General features: G+C 37.7%; 2 protein-coding genes across 2 annotated transcripts in view; one reads left to right on the plus strand and one right to left on the minus strand.

Annotated features, from left to right (window-relative positions):
* tcirg1a (T cell immune regulator 1, ATPase H+ transporting V0 subunit a3a) overlaps positions 1-9,259 on the minus strand; it is a 24,171-nt gene extending 14,912 nt beyond the window's left edge. The window contains exon 1 of the mRNA XM_026262759.1: positions 9,087-9,259. The gene's annotated coding sequence lies outside the window, so the exon portion shown is untranslated. The remainder of the gene's footprint in view (positions 1-9,086) is intronic.
* The window catches only part of LOC113097527 (uncharacterized), an 18,358-nt gene extending 521 nt beyond the window's left edge, over positions 1-17,837 (plus strand). The window contains exons 2-9 of the mRNA XM_026262764.1: positions 13,886-13,966; positions 14,129-14,425; positions 14,513-14,797; positions 15,595-15,806; positions 16,010-16,108; positions 16,679-16,804; positions 17,145-17,249; positions 17,578-17,837. Coding sequence (XP_026118549.1) covers positions 13,924-13,966; positions 14,129-14,425; positions 14,513-14,797; positions 15,595-15,806; positions 16,010-16,108; positions 16,679-16,804; positions 17,145-17,249; positions 17,578-17,688 — 1,278 coding nt within the window. The 5' untranslated portion in view covers positions 13,886-13,923 and the 3' untranslated portion in view covers positions 17,689-17,837. The remainder of the gene's footprint in view (positions 1-13,885; positions 13,967-14,128; positions 14,426-14,512; positions 14,798-15,594; positions 15,807-16,009; positions 16,109-16,678; positions 16,805-17,144; positions 17,250-17,577) is intronic.
* The last annotated feature ends 1,723 nt before the right edge of the window (positions 17,838-19,560 follow it).

Consider the following 19,560-nt stretch of genomic DNA (forward strand, 5'->3'; position numbering starts at 1 on the left):
CCAATTTAAATGTTTAAAACGCTGTTTAATGTGAGGAGGAAAAAAAGAACACGGCCCCTTTAAGAAAAACGCATGTGCTGAATAGGGAAGAGAGAGAACGTGCTAATTGAGATTGAGATGAAGAGACGAGAGGTGACGCTGACAGTGATCGGTCGAGTAAAGAAAAATAACTTTGACTTTAAGATTGTAAAAGTAAATGTAAATTGTTCTGAGGTGCTACATTGGCGAAATCTTTTCCATTTACATCTCTGAGATTGACTTGGATTATATTTGCGTTTGTGAGTTTGAGACCAAACGGATTTGGACAGGTTTTTTTCCCTTTGAAGACATCTGAAATTTGATTTCAACAAGATGGCGAGCCACCCAACAAACCACTGAGGAGAACAGAGACTGTTGCTATATATCAGCGACCTGTAAAGGAAAGCAAATTCACCTGGGTATTCTCCATCCTGGTAGGACTGTAAAGACTGCTATATTTTCCTTTCTGCAGACAGCAGTTGGACTGAGTGACTGACTGTAACCAGAATTGTGCGTACAGAATTGTGAAACCAACTTTGAGAATTTTGTAACTTTTGTGCATTTTCTTATTTATTTATTTTTTTCCCTTCTTGAATGTTGAGTTTGGTTATCTATCATTTGTGTTAGAACAAAGAAAAAGGTTACTTTGAAGCAGTCTAAATAATACTGCATAACAGAAACCACTGAATAAGAAAAGAACCAAACTTAAATTGATTAGGCCTAAAAGCAAACATAAAAACTTTATTAGATCTGAACTAAATAGGATAAAACAACTAGGTGAACAAAACTAGTTAAATTAGCGCTAATAGAAGGAAACCTATAGAAAAAAAAGGTAAACATTCATTTGATATATTGTTTTATTTTTATATTGTTTTTCCTTTTATACTGTGGATGGTCATTTATTTATTTTCTTTGTATTGTGAGTGAAGTGAGGTTTACAAGTGCACTGTTTGTCAATATAAGCCGGCAGTTATTCAAACACATTTAGTGGTCTGTGTGAGTTTATTTACTGCTCCTCTGAATCTAGATACTGGTCCAGCATACCTCAACCTGAGGGTGACATAAGTGTTACATAAAGTGGCGAGCCAGCTCAGGAGCAGTTTAAAAAAATAATAATAATAAAGAAATAAAATAAAGCACACAGACCTAAAGTAAAATAGTCTTGATTGGGTTAATCTTGATCCTAAAAAAATAAAAATAAGAAAAAGATATGGAGATAGTTGAGAGAGAAAATGTAAAAATCACAAGCTCCATAATTGTTAGTGGACTTACTAACACAGAGTTAGATGAAGATCTGTCAGACTTTATAAATAGTCATGGTCGTGTAGCCAGAATTCTTCGAATAGATGACCCACAATCTCCACACCATAAAGATGCAATTGTGGAGTATGAAAGTTGCTATGCCCTCACAACCCTACAACCTTTGATGCCTCATGACTTCAAAAGCTCACACAATATCACCTACCAAATAAGGCCCTTGTCAAGTGTTTACCTGCCTATAGTCACTGAACATGCCACATTGAGTTATTTCAGTGAACTGCAGAAGATTGCCAAGCTTAGTGGTAAATCATTTGATGACATCTTGAAGGAGCAGCTAACTAAATGCTCAGAGTCAGCCACTGGTCACCTGAAAGATACAAGTCAACCTTTTACTAGTGAGCCTCATGTACCTTACCCCCTCTCCCCTGTTAGGAGCCCTGACCCGACCCAACAGTTTCAGAGCCCAGTTACAGCCAGAACAGTGACAACAGAGAATGAATCACCTGCCATCAGGGTAACTGATATGAACCCACCAGAAGTTCAACGTATGGTGGTGGAGCATATTGTAAAGAGTGACGCAGCATCTTCACAGGTACACACATCTTTCAGGCTCAGAGTATTCTCTGGAAAAATACCCCGGCCAAGTACTGAAGTTGATTATGAAACTTGGAGAAACAATGTGGAGCTCATTTTGCAAGATCCTTCCTTTTCTGACCTACATCGATCGAGAAAGATTCTAGATAGCCTTCTGTCACCAGCAGCAGATGTAGTTAAACACCTAGGTTCACAAGCCCTTCCCTCAGCTTACCTTGACTCACTGGACTCTGCATTTGACACTGTAGAAGATGGGGATGAACTTTTTGCCAAATTCTTAAACACGCTACAAGATTCTGGTGAGAAGCCATCATTATACTTACAGCGGTTGCAGACAGTCCTTACCAAGGCAATAAAGCGAGGTGGTGTTTCTTCTAAAGAAGCTGAAAAGCAGCTGCTTAAACAGTTTTGTCGAGGGTGCTGGGACAATGCGTTGATAGCAGGCCTCCAACTTGAACACAAGCGAGACAATCCACCTCTGTTTCCTGAATTGCTTCTACAGTTACGTAGTGAGGAAAGCAAGAGCATGGCCAAAGAAAGTAGAATGCGAAAACATCTTGGAGCACATAAGCCAAAAATTGCCTCTCAAGCTGCATCTCTCTGCCCTACTGACAATGATCCCGACCTGAGCACAGATGATGAAGTATCTGAGTTGAAAAAGCAAGTTGCCAAACTTCAAAGCCAGCTTACCAAACAAAAGACTAAGCCTGTTGAAAAGAGTGTACCACCCCAAAACAGTGCTGTTCTAGAGCTGAAAAAACAGATCACAGAACTGCAGAGCCAATTCACAAAATTAAATGTGAAACAGAATCGTCAAGGAAGTGCTGATGGGATGAGGAAAGAATCTTCCCACAAACCCTTTCCAAAGGGTCCACCTCACACGGCAACTAAGAAGGCACTGGACAGACCGAGGCCTGGCTATTGTTTCCATTGTGGTGAGGACGGTCACGTTGCTTTGACATGTAATGACGAGGCGAACCCTTCACTCGTAGCAAGCAAGAGGAGGCAGTTAAGGGAAAGACAACAATTATGGGACAGCCAGTACAGTTCTGATTCTTTAAACGAGAAGTAGCTCTTGTGGAGGGACGCACAAGGGCAGGTGCATTTAAGCTTAGTCCCATTGATCCTGGCGAGGTACAGAACCACCCAAAGATTTGTCATACAAATTCCTGCTCTGTTCACATACCGAAAGGGCTGATTGGTGCCAAGTGCACAGCACAAGTGTGTGTTGAAGGCAAAGATTGCCACTGTCTTCTTGATACTGGGTCTCAAGTGACCACAATTTCTCAGTCTTTCCATAAACAGAATTTTCCTGACTTGAGCATAAATTCCCTTGACAATCTTCTGGAAGTGGAGGCTGCAAATGGCCAAACCGTTCCGTACTTGGGATATGTGGAGGTGAACATATCTTTTCCTAAAGACTTTCTGGGATCAGAAGTTGAGGTGACAACTCTTGCATTAGTCATTCCAGACACAGGCACCACTACTCAGCCTAATGTATTAATAGGCACAAATACTCTGGATTTGGCCTATGAGAAATACTTTGACTCCAACCTTTCAAATTCTGGACCACTGCTGTATGGGTATAGAGCAGTTTTAAAGACAATTGAACACCGACATAAGCAGAAAGGGAATAGCAACATTGGATGTGTGAGACTGCTCGGGGACATACCAGCTGTCGTTCCTGCTGGACAGAGTATTGTCCTTGATGGAGCTGTAAATGTCAAAAGCCATGTTACTGAGAAGTGGGTTGTGATGGAACCTCCTGCATCTTCTATCCCTGGAGGGCTGTTGGTCACCAGTTGTGTGCTTGCCTTACCTCAAATACCATCGCGAAAAGTGCCAGTGGTCATGAGAAATGAGACAGAGCATGACATCATAATACCAAGGAAGAGCATCATTGCGGAAATCCATGCTCTCAAGCAAGTTGTGTCAAATGATCATACACCAGCAAAAACGGTACCACCAGATCAGATTTCAAACAAAGAAGATTTGCATTTTGATTTTGGGAATTCTCCGGTCCCTGAAGAATGGAAGAAGAGAATTGTTGAGAAGCTGTCTGCAATGCCTGAAGTTTTCGCATTACATGACCTTGATTTTGGCCACACAAACAAAGTAAAGCATTGCATAAAACTCCACAATGAGACTCCTTTCAAGCAAAAAGCAAGGCCTATACACCCAAATGACTTGGAGGCTGTCCGAAGACATTTGGAGGAGTTACTTGAAACTGGGGTAATCCGTGAATCTGAATCTTCGTTTTCCTCACCCATTGTGGTAGTTAGGAAAAAGAATGGGGACGTCAGGCTCTGTATTGACTACAGAAAGCTGAATCTCCAGACAATAAAAGATGCTTATGCCTTACCAAACCTAGAAGAAAGCTTCTCAGCGCTCAGAGGATCCAAATGGTTTTCTGTTTTAGATCTCAAGTCTGGCTATTATCAAATAGAGATGGATGAATCAGACAAACATAAGACAGCCTTTGTGTGCCCACTAGGATTTTGGGAGTTCAATCGGATGCCACAGGGGATCACTAACGCTCCGAGTACATTCCAGAGGGTGATGGAAAAATGTATGGGCGGGATAAACCTCAAGGAGGTCCTCGTTTTCCTGGATGATCTGATTGTATTCTCAAAATCCCTGGAAGAGCATGAGGAACGTCTTCTCCATGTGCTAAATCGCTTAAAGGATTATGGGTTGAAACTCTCTCCTCAGAAGTGCAAGTTCTTTCAGACATCAGTGAAGTACTTGGGTCATGTTGTTTCCCAGCAAGGTGTTGAAACAGATCCTCAGAAAATTGAAGCCATAAAAACCTGGCCAAATCCAAAGACTCTGAAAGAATTGCGCTCATTTCTTGGATTTTCCGGTTATTACCGTAGGTTTATCCAGGATTATGCCAGGATTGTAAAGCCCCTAAATGCACTTACAGCTGGGTACCCACCATTAAGGAAGAGTTTCAAAAGCAAGAATCATGGCAATCACTACTTTAATCCCAAAGCTCCTTTTTGTGGTAGATGGACTGCAGACTGTCAAAAAGCCTTTGAGACACTGATCAACAAGCTGACAACTGCCCCAGTGTTGGGTTTTGCTGACCCAGGCCTACCGTATGTAATGCATACAGATGCAAGCACCACTGGATTGGGAGCAGCACTCTACCAAAAGCAGGATGGTAACATGCGTGTAATTGCCTTTGCAAGTCGTGGCTTAACAAAGAGTGAAACTCGTTATCCTGCCCACAAGCTTGAATTTTTAGCCCTCAAGTGGGCTGTCACAGAAAAATTTTGTGACTATCTCTATGGCAATACTTTCACTGTGGTCACGGATAGCAATCCTTTAACATACCTGTTAACATCCGCCAAACTTGATGCAACAGGCTATCGATGGTTATCTGCCCTTGCAACTTTTTCTTTTAAGCTCCAGTATCGACCAGGAAAGTGTAACCTGGATGCTGATGGTCTTTCAAGGCGTCCCCATGATGGCCTGACAAATGACTATGTATCTTTGAAGGAGCAGGAACGTATTCGCCAGTTTGCTTTGCACCACCTGCCTGAAGTTGAGAACTCTGATTTTGTTTCCCAAGAAGTAATTCTAGCCATTTGTGACAAACATCTGGTACGCCAAACTTTGGATGGTGACAGTGTTCCTCTGGTTGAGTCCTTGTCAATGTTTCCAGAAGCTGTACCAGAGAGTTTTGAATATTGTGTTGGGTTTCCTGTTGTTCCCAGTGTGTCTGAAGATGAGCTAAAGGAAAAACAGAGAGCAGACCCTGCAATACGAGAAGTTATACATCAGTTAGAATCTGGAGACACTTCGCCACCAACAGTGAGAAAAAGAGTTACCAGAGTTTCCATTTCTGTTGCGTGAGTGGAAGAAGTTAGAGCTGAAAAATGGGATTCTTTATAGAAAGAGAACCATTGGTGAAGAAATTCAGTATCAGTTGGTCCTTCCAGATGAGTTCAGAAATGTGGTTCTGAAGAGTCTACATGATGATATGGGACATCTAGGATTAGATCGAACCCTGGATCTTGCCAGAACTCGGTTCTATTGGCCCAAAATGGCAAACGATATTGAACACAAGATAAAGACTTGCAGTCGATGTGTGTGTCGCAAAGCTTTACCAGAAAGAGCTGCTCCATTAGTTAACATCCAAGTCTCCAGACCACTCGAATTAGTCTGTATGGACTTCCTTTCGTTGGAGCCTGATTCCAGCAACACAAAGGACATCCTGGTAATTACTGATTTCTTCACAAAATATGCGGTAGCCATTCCTACTCAAAACCAGAAAGCCAGGACTGTAGCAAAGTGTCTCTGGGAGAATTTCATTGTTCACTATGGTATTCCTGAAAGATTACACAGTGATCAAGGCCCAGATTTTGAATCTAAAACTATTAAAGAGCTGTGTGAAATTTCTGGGATTCATAAGGTTCGAACTACACCATATCACCCAAGAGGAAATCCTGTTGAACGGTTTAACCGTACACTCTTAAGCATGCTTGGTACCCTTAAGGACCATGAAAAGAGACATTGGCGTGATTTTGTCAAGCCAGTTGTACACGCCTACAATTGTACAAAGCATGAAACAACTGGATTTACACCATATGAATTGATGTTTGGGCGTCAGCCTAGATTGCCAGTAGACCTTGCCTTCAATGTACCTATGAGACAGAGTCATCAAAAATCTCATTCTGAGTATGTCCAAACTCTCAAAACACATCTTCAGGAGAGTTACCAGCTAGCTAGAAGAAATGCTGCCAAAACAGCTTACAGAAACAAGCAGAGATATGACAAAAGAGTATCAGAATCTGTTTTGGAGATTGGTGATCGTGTCCTGGTCAGAAATGTGAAGTTGAGAGGTAAACACAAACTGGCCGATAAGTGGGAGTCTGTGGTGTATATCGTTGTAAGTCGTGCCGGGGAACTCCCTGTCTACTCTGTCAAACCTGAAAACAAAGACGGTCCCTTACGAACTTTACACAGAGACCTCCTGTTGCCATGTGGTTTTTTGTCACCTGTCGAAGAGAGTCACCCTGAGTCTAAACTGCGTAAACGGCCAGCAACGCGACAAAACCCAGAGGTAAACAACCAAGGAGATCAAGAGAGTTATCTGAGCGATGATGATGAGGAATGGTTGACACATATTGCTGGACAACCTCAAATGACAGACACTATAAAATTCCTACAGGAGTATGATGTGGTGAGATATCCAAAGGACCCACCTCTTGCACCTACTGACTCTGCAGAATCAATTCCTATCCACCTAGGAGATAATCTTAATGACACATCTTGTAACACACAATCTGAAAACTTGCCTGAGGTAGCAAACGTGCAACAAAGAGAATACTTACCTTCTGGACAACCTGAAAAGGAAAATGTCAGAAAAGTCAGTCATTTACCTGAACTGAGTCCAGAACAACAACAGCTTTCATCTGAAATCTGTATGGAGACACAATTTGAAACCGATACAACTAGTGTCATTGCAAACGTAACTGATCCTCTGGTGGACACCAGTGCAGTTCAACCCAATGAGTCAAATGAACCTGAGGAAGAAATAACTCTGCGTGAGTGTGGACAAGATGAAAATCAGATAAATGTTCCAAGAAGATCTCAAAGAGTTAAAGAGAAAGCAAAAAGGTTCACTTACCCTGAGTTGGGAAATCCTTTAGTTACAATCATTCATTCCCTTTTCCAAGGTTTGAATTTGGCCTTCACAAACTCACTCACAGAGCAGATTAGTGACCCTGAGTTCCCTCAATCTATAACAGTACAGCCAGTCAGTGTCATGCAAAGGGACTTGCATGGGTTTAACGGGGGAGGGTGTAACCCAGGTTAGAAATATAAAAACACAACCTCAAAAGAAAAAGAGAGAATCTTAAAATTACATTCTGTTACTTAACTAACCAATTTAAATGTTTAAAACGCTGTTTAATGTGAGGAGGAAAAAAAGAACACGGCCCCTTTAAGAAAAACGCATGTGCTGAATAGGGAAGAGAGAGAACGTGCTAATTGAGATTGAGATGAAGAGACGAGAGGTGACGCTGACAGTGATCGGTCGAGTAAAGAAAAATAACTTTGACTTTAAGATTGTAAAAGTAAATGTAAATTGTTCTGAGGTGCTACATTGGCGAAATCTTTTCCATTTACATCTCTGAGATTGACTTGGATTATATTTGCGTTTGTGAGTTTGAGACCAAACGGATTTGGACAGGTTTTTTTCCCTTTGAAGACATCTGAAATTTGATTTCAACAAGATGGCGAGCCACCCAACAAACCACTGAGGAGAACAGAGACTGTTGCTATATATCAGCGACCTGTAAAGGAAAGCAAATTCACCTGGGTATTCTCCATCCTGGTAGGACTGTAAAGACTGCTATATTTTCCTTTCTGCAGACAGCAGTTGGACTGAGTGACTGACTGTAACCAGAATTGTGCGTACAGAATTGTGAAACCAACTTTGAGAATTTTGTAACTTTTGTGCATTTTCTTATTTATTTATTTTTTTCCCTTCTTGAATGTTGAGTTTGGTTATCTATCATTTGTGTTAGAACAAAGAAAAAGGTTACTTTGAAGCAGTCTAAATAATACTGCATAACAGAAACCACTGAATAAGAAAAGAACCAAACTTAAATTGATTAGGCCTAAAAGCAAACATAAAAACTTTATTAGATCTGAACTAAATAGGATAAAACAACTAGGTGAACAAAACTAGTTAAATTAGCGCTAATAGAAGGAAACCTATAGAAAAAAAAGGTAAACATTCATTTGATATATTGTTTTATTTTTATATTGTTTTTCCTTTTATACTGTGGATGGTCATTTATTTATTTTCTTTGTATTGTGAGTGAAGTGAGGTTTACAAGTGCACTGTTTGTCAATATAAGCCGGCAGTTATTCAAACACATTTAGTGGTCTGTGTGAGTTTATTTACTGCTCCTCTGAATCTAGATACTGGTCCAGCATACCTCAACCTGAGGGTGACATAAGTGTTACATTAGGCTATAATAATCCACATGCATTAGACGCGTGAGTGTTTTTTTACTCATAGTCACCCTCCTATTTTTAACAGCGCCTAAGATGACTATATTTGTCAGACATTGCGTTAGTTGTTGCTAACATTTCCGAAGCATTGTTTAGATGAAGCCAAAACCTTAACAGCTCAGACTTGCGTCCCATACACGAGTAAACGTATATAACGTAGCGTAATTGTTTGATTTGATAACCTGTTCTTGTTGTTGTTGTTTGATCGTCCATTTATTGGGCTTCTCGGCATAACTTAATCTAATTATTTCGTGCATTCGCGCGTAACATAATGATGTCACTAAAGACCCAATCATTTAATCTAACGCCCTTCAGGAAAGTAGTCCTACAATGACATTACCGCCATTAGTGAGGGCGTTTCGTTTTACTTAAAAACATCCTCAGTGCAGGCTATGTAATTAATATGTATGGAAAGCCGATTTAACATTTAGTCTTTAAACCGTATCTATTTTCATGCTACGAGTACTTTTTTTTTAGATAGCCTACTAAAAAAACGGTAAGGGTAGGGTTAAGGTTAGGATAAAGGTTCTTTTCCATGAAGTAGCCTACTAGTACATTTAGTTCATTTATTCACTAATTTATTTATTTATTGAGCTACTGTGCTTATTCTTTAGGTACTAGTGCTTATTTTTTAGGTACTAGTGTCTTTTGTAAAGTTACTAGTACTTATTCATTAGCTACTAGTTCTTATTTATTAAATGGTACTTTAACATTACCGTCTTCAGCCGCGAGAGGGCGCTCTATGCTGCCAGAGATGGTGCTCAGCGCTCCTGTAGTCTACACCGAGCAGCATAGAGCGCCCTCTCGCGGCTGAAGACGGTAATGTTTTCTCTTGGTCTTTGGTTCTAAATAAATGCAATTTATAGTCCAGTGCGACTTATATATGTTGTTTTCCTCGTCATGACGTATTTTTGGACTGATGTGACTTATACTTAGGTGCGACTTATAGTCCGAAAAATACAGTATATATTATTTTCCTTTTTTTCCTCCAGTAAAAACAATACATATCATATCAGGGCTGTACATTAAATGTTTTGGATATAGCCCTGGCACTACAAACAATGAATGTTTTTACATTAATGTTCAGTACAGTGCACACAAAATCCAAATCTTATGGTTTTCAGACAAACATTTATGTGGAAAAAAGGCCCAAAATTATCAATTAAAATAATAATAGTAATAAACAGGTTTGCTGTTCTTGTAGGGCTGCAAAATTTAGTCAAAAATGCAGTTTTTATCAATATAACTAACAATGATTATAGTTAATATTTCTAAATAAAAACATTAAAATATGGAATATTACTTTTCTAATAACATTATTTTACTATACAAAACTGTGTATTTAATAATAAACATAAAAATAAATATAGTTACAAGTAAAATAAAAAAAAATCAAACTTCTTTAAACTGGAGAAAAACATATTAGCAAATGTTTACCTCAAAGTTTTTCATTATTTTAGCTATTTTTACCCAAATAAGGGTTTTGTGAGCAATAATGAGTACTCAGTTGTATTATCTTTTTCATTCATACTTTCATGGCCTGAGTGTGCCTTCGCACAGAAACTCCACATGTGAGACGACTCAATGATGATGTTCCAGAATTTCGCTTTTATCGACAAAAACGTTCAGCTTTAGCTGTAGATGAATAGACGTTTGACTAGTGAAACATGAAGAAAATAAACAATGACTGGTTTTATCTGTACTCTTTAAGCCATCTCTGGTATTTTTATAAGAATAACGTATAATTTAAATGCAATGCTAATCGACATAGTCTTCATTTCTGTATAAAATAAGATAAAGCGGCATACTGTCTTCCTGATTCTGAAGGTCTTTTTAAATGAAGATATCATTTAAAAAGATATTTTTAAATGAAGATATCTCCAAATGAACAGGGAGTTGTAGTCATTCTGTTATTGATATCATCTTTTCATTTCTGACTAGTAATTATTGCAATAGTGACTAGTATCTATTTAAATATTATTAGTAAGCATTAATTCGATACTAGTACTTATTTATTAGATACTGGTACTAATTAATTAGATGCTATTAATGATTTAATAGATACTAATAATTATTCATTAGGTACAAGTACTTATTTATTAGACACTAGTATCTTTTGTAATTACTTCTAGTAACAATTCTTATCTTACTAGTCAGATCTTTTTTTACTTGTCTTATGTAACGACTTGTCCAAATGGCTACAGTAGAGTTTTACACTTTTTTTACACTACATTTTTTTTTTTTTTTTTTTTTTTTTTACAATTTTTAAATAAGTACTAATCTCTCATAAATGTGAACTTGGTATTTAAAAATAAGTACAAGTATTTAATTAATACATACTAGTGTGTATATAATAGGTACTAGTGTATAATGAATCAGTACTATAGTAGGATCGAAAAAAACATGTACCAGTACCTAACTGTAAACAAACTTACTACTAGTAAACAAAAATGAAGTACTCGTCAATAGTTGAATATATACTAGTCAAAACGCATTGAGGAATCTCCATAGAAGTCAATGGCAAAAATGTAAAATTTGTTAACAACATAATAATTATGTCACTATTGAAATAAGTACTAGTATCTAATGAATAAGTACTAGTACTTAATAAAGAAGTACTAGTATCTAATTAATACATTCTAGTAACTTTACAAAAGACACTAGTACCTAAATAATAAGCACTTGTAACTAAAGAATAATCACTAGTAGTTATTGAGTATGTAAAATACTAAATGGAAAAGATACTAGTATCTAAAACATAAGTACTAGTAACATTAAATTAGATACTAGTAGGGGTGTGACGGTTAGTATATAACCGTGAGACCGGCGGTTATAGTTGAACACCGTCATTAGAACTCTATAACCGCCAAAACCGTGTCATTAAAATATTTTTTTACAAACATTTTTTAGCAAAAATTATTTTCATTTTTTAGATAGGATCATAAGATGCGCAGTATATTGGGAGACATGGTTTTTTCCACTTAATGAAGTTTTCTTAAAAACGAATTTCGTTTTGTACAAATCTTATCTTAATTTTAATAAATGTTTCATCAACCAATTGCATGTATTTTAATAAATAAAAAGCTAATATAGCAGACAATGATAACCGTGACATGGAAGCACCAGCGCGCCGCGTTCACTTGCACTGCCCTGTGAACTAGAGCGCATCTCATCGGAAATGAAACTCAGCGTAGGCCTATGCCTCATTAGCATTAAATATATTTGCTGCATCCTTTCTAGAACAGACAATGGCTTTTTTTTGCGGCTCGCATCAGCAAAGCATTGCATCGCCATAGACCGCAAAATAATCAGCGGATGGCGGGCGGGTGCGGCTTTGAAATTTGCTCTATGATTTCCACGAAGCAGAAAACGAGGACGGAATCTCGAAATCCAGTCATGAAAATGAAAGTTGCATTTTAATCTGGACAGTCATGGAATTTGCCAAAGTTAGCATAAAATAATCAAATCAAATCTCCATATGGACCAGTATTTGTAAATGTTAAGCCGCAAAAGTTGTTTAAACTATAAATCCGTGTTCTGCGCATCTCTGTGTGAATTAATGAATGGCAGAGACGTGCAGGTTTGTTTACTACATAGACTGAAGCGCATGACGCTTGCATTAATTTCAGCATCTGAGCTTCAGAGTTCTCTCTCCATCAAGCGATCTGAACTTTTCAGTTCATCTCAATGGACGCACAGCGCACCTGTATTTGATGCTCTGTTAACTCTTTGTGAAGGCGCATGACTCACCGTCACTTTATAACTGATAGCGCTGTTTCTCACACATGCAAAGAGAGAGAGAGCGAGAGTCTTACCACGCTTAAACAACATGCTATATGTAAACTATTCTTTGTTGTCTTCTACTGTCAAAATAATGGAGTTCATTTAGAATTATTCATATTCATTTTCGAACAAGCAGAAGACATACCAGTTTCTCCGGTAGTGGGCGGAGCTAATGCGCAAATGGCAATGGCTTTTTTTGCAGCTCGCATCAGCAAAGCATTGCATCGGATGGCGGGCGGGTGCAGCTTTGAAATTTGCTCAAAAAACGTTGGCGCGGATGATTTGTGTTTTGTGAAGTTTTGTGACAGATCTCCTTAATAAACGGAGGTCTGAAATCTCTGCCTCTTTACCGATCAGAGCGCACGCTGACACGGAGTTAACCCGCTATCTCCAAGAACAACCCCCATCCACCCCCCGACGGTTATGTTATAAACCGTCACATTTGACTCACGTCCTAACCGTCATCACCAATTCTGAAACCGGCACACCCCTAGATACTAGTAGGGTTTATAGAATAAATGTTAAAACGGCTTTCCATAAATATGCACCATATAAACTGGACTATACTTGCATGTTTTCTAATGATCGCATAAAGCATGAATTGCAGTTGAACTATGGGCAAGTGGCTTGCAGAGGAATGCTGTTATTGCGCATTTTGACGAAGTTTTGTAGATTGCCTGGGGTGGTGTAACACTTGATAACACTTGAAAAGATTAAAAACCATCCATCAGACGACAGAGGGTGTGTAATAGATGGCGTACAACAGGTTTTTCTGCAAAGGTTTGATCATGCTGATAAATTAGAGACTTTAGAAATGCATGTATCAAATATGAAATGATAGTCTGCATTAGTTTAATATCACCTAGTATTACTTTTGTTTGGATGAGCACAGAAACAAAATAATAATCAGCAGATAAGCTGAATAAGGTGTTTAGATGACCCATAATTCTGATTTATGCAGGCCTATGTCAACATGTTTTCTGTCCTGTATTCCCCCAGCTGTTGGGCTAAAGCAACCCAAATGGCTTTCTTTTACCCAGTGTTTTTAGAACGTGGAATACAAAATGTTTAGATGAACCTGAATTCTGATTAATGCAAGCATATGGCAGCTGATTTATTAATTTTTTTTAGAAACAAGCATATTGGCTTAATCTGTTTAAGACAATGACGTTGATGTTTTAATGTAATCTGTTTTCAGAGTCTATCTGCAGTACTGATAGATCTTTTCCCAGACAGATGCTGAGAATTTGGACCCTCCTTGCAACTGCTATTTGTGCAGGTATTAAAACATTTGCTTATTAACCATACTAAACATGCACAAGAATAACAGGGCTAGTTGAATCATGTGTTAATTTAAATAAATAGGCTACACATGATGCCAACTGCCAGTTCAAAAGTACTCCTGCTTATCTGGCCACTCTAAAGAAAATTTCTCCCTCAGTGCCAGTCTCTGCAATATCTCAGAGGCTTATAATCCATGGCAATCAGTTGACTCTGGATCTTCCTGAGAGGACAAAGAGGTTGGAGTTTGTTAGTGCTGATGAGAGTGAAGCATATACTATCTGGGAACACAAAACCTTTTCTTTCCTGCCAAGTAAACCCAGTAAAGGCGAAGTGAGCAGCTCGAATAAGGACTGGAAGTTCAGAATCAGACATGTTACGTTTGACGATGAGGGAAGCTACACCTTGTACAATTACTTTGATTCAACCATCTCCAGTTATATAGTGAAGGTCAAGAGTGAGTAGTAATTGAAACCTCTTTCTCAGAATAATATCTCTGTGACTGCCCACTTATCCTCACTATCTGTCCTTCTCTCCTTCACAGCCAGCAGAGAAATCATTGATCGTATCGCAGGTGAAACTCTGAGCATATCTCTGGCAGGACTCAAGCAGAGTGATGCCACACTGCACTTTCACAGCAATTATTCATCTCTCCTCCTGGTGGAGAATGGAGTTCCTGTGGGACGGGACTACCCAGACTACTTAAACCGACTTAAAGTGAACCGCGAAACCATTCAGATTCTCAATGTAAATGTATCAGATTTAGGAAGATATGAGCTCACTGATCACAAAGGAAGACTTGTCTCAAACAGTACAATGATACTAGTGGGTAAGAAAATACAATCAAAATATTATTTTATTTTTTTAAATGACAGTTTAAATTGATCCAAATGCATTTGTAATGTTACAAAGCATTTCTATTTGTCATAACAGCCGTGATCTGTATGTTAATGTAGTTCTGACATCCCATTGTCTGAGAAGGTTTTCAGTGTCCCACACCCGCTTCCGTTCTACAATTGGTCACCATTTGCTCAGGATATGATCATTCTAATAGCGCAGAAACAACATAACTGTTGACTTTAATATTCTCTATCATAATTAATCAATTTTGGGAAATGAGCATGATCAAACATCTATTGTGAAGTGGAATCTGGGTCGGGCCAGACTGTGCTTTCTTACATATTTCAGATAAATAAATCATGTTCTGTCTATAACAATAACAATTAGAAATGTTTCTTGAGCATCAAATCAACATATTAGAATGATTTCTGAAATCCATGTGAAAATGAAGACTGGTGTAATTCCTGCTAAAAATTTCACTTTGCCATCACAAAATAAATTACATTTTAAAATGTATTAAAATAAAAATAAAAAAATATATATTTTACGATATAACTGTTTTTACAGCATTTTTCATAAAGAAATGCAGCCTTGGTGAGCATAAGAGACAGCTTGCAAAACAATAAAAAAATCTTACTGACCCTAAATGTTTGAATGGTAGTGTATTTTCAAATAAAAGGTTTGCATGTATACGATTAGCTGATTTTATTATAGAGAATTGGGTTTCATGCATTACTACATCTCTTAATGTCTGTTCTTCTCTCATCTCTCCAAATATCCTTGTAGATCACCATGACTATGCCCCTAATAAAGGTCTAATAGCTCTACTGCTGCTTGGGATTCCTGGAGGAATCTGCTTCTGCTGCAGAAAGAGAATCTGCAAAAGGTGCCGGACATCGAAATCATACACACAAACAAGGCAGTTCAACACCGAACCAGTGTCTATACCTTGCAGCAACATTGTGACTGTTCCTGAAGGTCCTGGAGACCCTGGCCAGGTGAAATAGGGTCTTTTTCTCTCCCTGCACTTTCCTGTCCATTCTCTACTATCCTGTAAAAAAAGACAAATAAAATCAGTAAACAACAACAACAAAAAAAAAACACTTTTGTAACAGAATCATGCTAAGCGACAAAATAATCTAGTGATTGTAGCTGGTGTACATTGTAATTACTAATAAGAGTTTGCTTTTTCTGACTAAAGGGCTACAACGCTGGTTATCCACCTCATCCAGATCAAGGTCAGATTCATTATCCTTATCCACCGGAGTCGGGTGGACACCCTGCTGTTCCTCCTAACCCTGTGAGTTCACATACACTGAGACTGACAGCAGATTCTTTTACCCAAAGTGACAAATAAGGAATGTTACAAAAAGTTCATCCTGTGGTGGCAGCAACTTTTGATACTTTTCAATACAAGTTCCAAATTGTTCAAATAGCTCTAGAATAGCATAATGGGAAAATAATGCAGGGTCAGAGACCTATTCTTTTAAAAGTTTGTTCGAGTGACATGATTTTGGAATGATTTTGTCGTGTGAGTTGCTGCAAAAGATGCAAGATGCGATAGCAACTAACAAAGGCATTCATCTAATGCATGTTTACATAGAAAAAGTATGTAAAAGCAAGCAGTGGAATGCAAAAACATGTTCTGTCTGTGTGCACGGTGCCTAAGACCAGCATGAATTGTGGTTTGGTTTTTACCTGGTGCACAGCCTGGTGTATAGCCATGTAAAACTTAATTCCAAAATTCAGGATTTAAAAATAAATAAATAAATAAAGCAAGCAGAGCAGTGAATACATGAACCAGTAAGTTTGTGTTCATCTATTTAAAGTTAAACTGTAAAAATCAGTCTTGTGCATGTTCTGTTTTAAGGGCTTTTATCCTGAGTATGTGCCTCAAAACCCTGTCTATCCTGCTGACTTTGGACCTGGACATCCCCCTGCTCAGCCGCCCCCGTGGAACGCTCCTCCGCCCCAGTATAACCCTTCTGCACCTATGGTACATCCAAAATCTTTGGCAAATCTCTTTTGTTTTCATCCTTTGCGTTACATTTATTTCTATGTGTTTATTTCTAATGTAATGAGTAAAGATAAAAGCAATTTAAAATGCATTAATGGTTCTAAAGGGAACAACACAGGGTTGTGTTTTGTCATAACACAATTGCAGTTCTACTAATATTTGTCTTTCTATCAATTTTTAATCAACGTATTTACTTAAGTGCTTGCATTAAAATAGCCATACAAATTAATTTAGTCATTATTTATGCTTGTTTGTGTGTATATATTTGTAAAACATGGAAGTATACATGTGTATAACATGATACTGTGTGTGTCATCAGAACTATACACCAGCAATGAACAGTGCTCCTCCTGGACCCGAACCCACAGGGATGAATATGAATTTATTGCCACCAACTGCACCTCTGCTCACACCTCAGCCTGAGGTAACACCTAATCTTTTTCTACCCTTGACAGCCTGTTTAATCATTAAAATGGTCACATTATAGTATTTATTGTTTATTGTTGCCCATGAGTAAACTTTTCTTGGGCCATATTCTAGTTTTTGCTTTTATTTCCAGTATAGTTTTTAACTGTCCAGGCCTACAGCAACAGCCTCTTCATGTGACATTTTGTCATTTTTTAAAAACAAATTGCAGAAAATGTGGCACACATTGCTGAAAATGAAGGTTAAAAAAGTAAAGCTTTGTGCCTTTTGACACATTTCATATTCCCAATGTCTCTCTGTCTCACACTCTTACCTGTCTCTTCTAGTTGCAGCCGTCTGTCATGAGCAGCATTCCCACGGATATCCTTAACTCCAGTGACTCTGGTGTCCAGTTTGACATTAACAAAGGAAAGTCTTCTGGCAACAACTTCCTGTAGTTGCTCCAAAATCCTGAATAACCACTGTAAGGGATATAGAAGCAAACACTTAGCTGTTCATTAGACTCATACAAAATTCAAGCCATAAAAAGAAAAAGGAAAGTATTTGGTCTGAGAACTAATAGGACCTTAATTAAAACTACTACTTCAATAGTTTATGATGAGACATTATTTCAGGAACACAGTCTGGCTTAAGTTAAATAGAAGGATGTTACAATAATAATTATATATATAGCAATAGCCAAAAATCGTTGTATGGGTCAAAATTATCTATTTTTATTTTATGCCAAAAATCATTAGCATATTAAGTAAAGATCATGTTCCATGTAGATATTTATTATCGTAAATATATAAAAACTCTTTTGATTAGTAATATACATTATATACAAGAATTCATTTGGACAACTTTAAAGGCGATTTTCTCTATTTAGTATTTTTTTGCACCCTCTGATTCCAGATAATCAAATAGTTGTATCTTGAACAAATATTGTCCTATCCTAATAAACCATACGTCAATGGAAAGCTTATTTATTTAGAAAAATTGACACTTAAGTTTGGGGTCAAGGGTCACATATTAACTACTGTACCTCAAATCCCTGTTAACCCTCTTTTCCAATGAAAAAAAAGCTTATTTTTTCTTATGTCTAAATGTTACTCTCTTGCTGCTCTTTAGTAGCAGTAAAAAAAAAAGCTGTTGAATCATACCAATGAAAATATATTCCATAAATGTGACACTGACACACAAATGTTTGGACATACATGTGTGTTGGGTGTGTGTGAACCACTCCACAATGACACAAATCCACCTGCTCTTTAGTTTTTAATCCCCATTAAACCAAATCAGTCTCACTAGGCCTGTCCTATTGATTCTCTACGCTAAATGACATCACATTACTTTAACACCACCCTGTTTTGGCGGTTGTACGCTCTCCTCCATTTTTTGCATGTTTGAGCATGTATAATATCAACAATATCTGGTAAAGCAATCTGGTTGTTTTGTATTTAAGTGTTAGACTGAACATAAAAGTCCTCATTTTCTCCCAACATCTGAGTTGCTGAGGACGCAGCGGACTACTTCTATTTTTGAAGGTAATGTGCATTAAAATCTAGCTAAAACATTTATGTCAGGGCAAGTCATTTCTATGTTGTTATTGTGCTTAGCATTGTAAAACTGTGTGCGTGTGTTATCAAAGTATTTTAATTGATCAGCGCATGCTCTACATGTATATGTTACGCCCTCTTCTGAAGACAGCTCATATGCAGCTCATTTACATTTAAAGCTTATTTAAAGTATTTTGAGCTTACATTTTATAGACACATTCTGGGGACACCAAAGACCAATATTACATCTTGTAAAAAGGAGCATAATAGGTGCGCTTTAAAGTCACATGATATTTGGACTAATAAGTATTCACCCTCTGAATGGGCTTTCACTCATTGTTGACAGACATGTCTACTGAATTAAAAACACCAAGCAAACAATACCCATAGACACACACTAGGTATGGTCTTCCATCAGTCAGGCTAAAGAGGATATTATATTCTTTTGTGTAAAGCTACATCTAATGAGCAATTATTGTACATTGTAGTTGTGTAGATATTCATATACTATTGACAGTAGTGTATCTACTTTTTTGTCAACTTTTATGCACATGGTTACCTCAAGTTTCCTGAGAAATGTAGAGTTGTGCAACAACAAAAAAACCTGTAACCTGAGAAAACTAAAATATACAATGTTATTTGTTTACCTGCTTAAACAGCATTTTGTAAATCCCAGGAATCTGACACATGTGAAAACTTTGCAGGATTTATGGCTAATTTAGTTAATATAAATAAATATAATGCATGATACAATTAATTAATGTAAATTAA

Source organism: Carassius auratus, unplaced genomic scaffold (assembly GCF_003368295.1).
Source record: "Carassius auratus strain Wakin unplaced genomic scaffold, ASM336829v1 scaf_tig00216324, whole genome shotgun sequence".
NCBI lineage: Eukaryota > Metazoa > Chordata > Actinopteri > Cypriniformes > Cyprinidae > Carassius > Carassius auratus.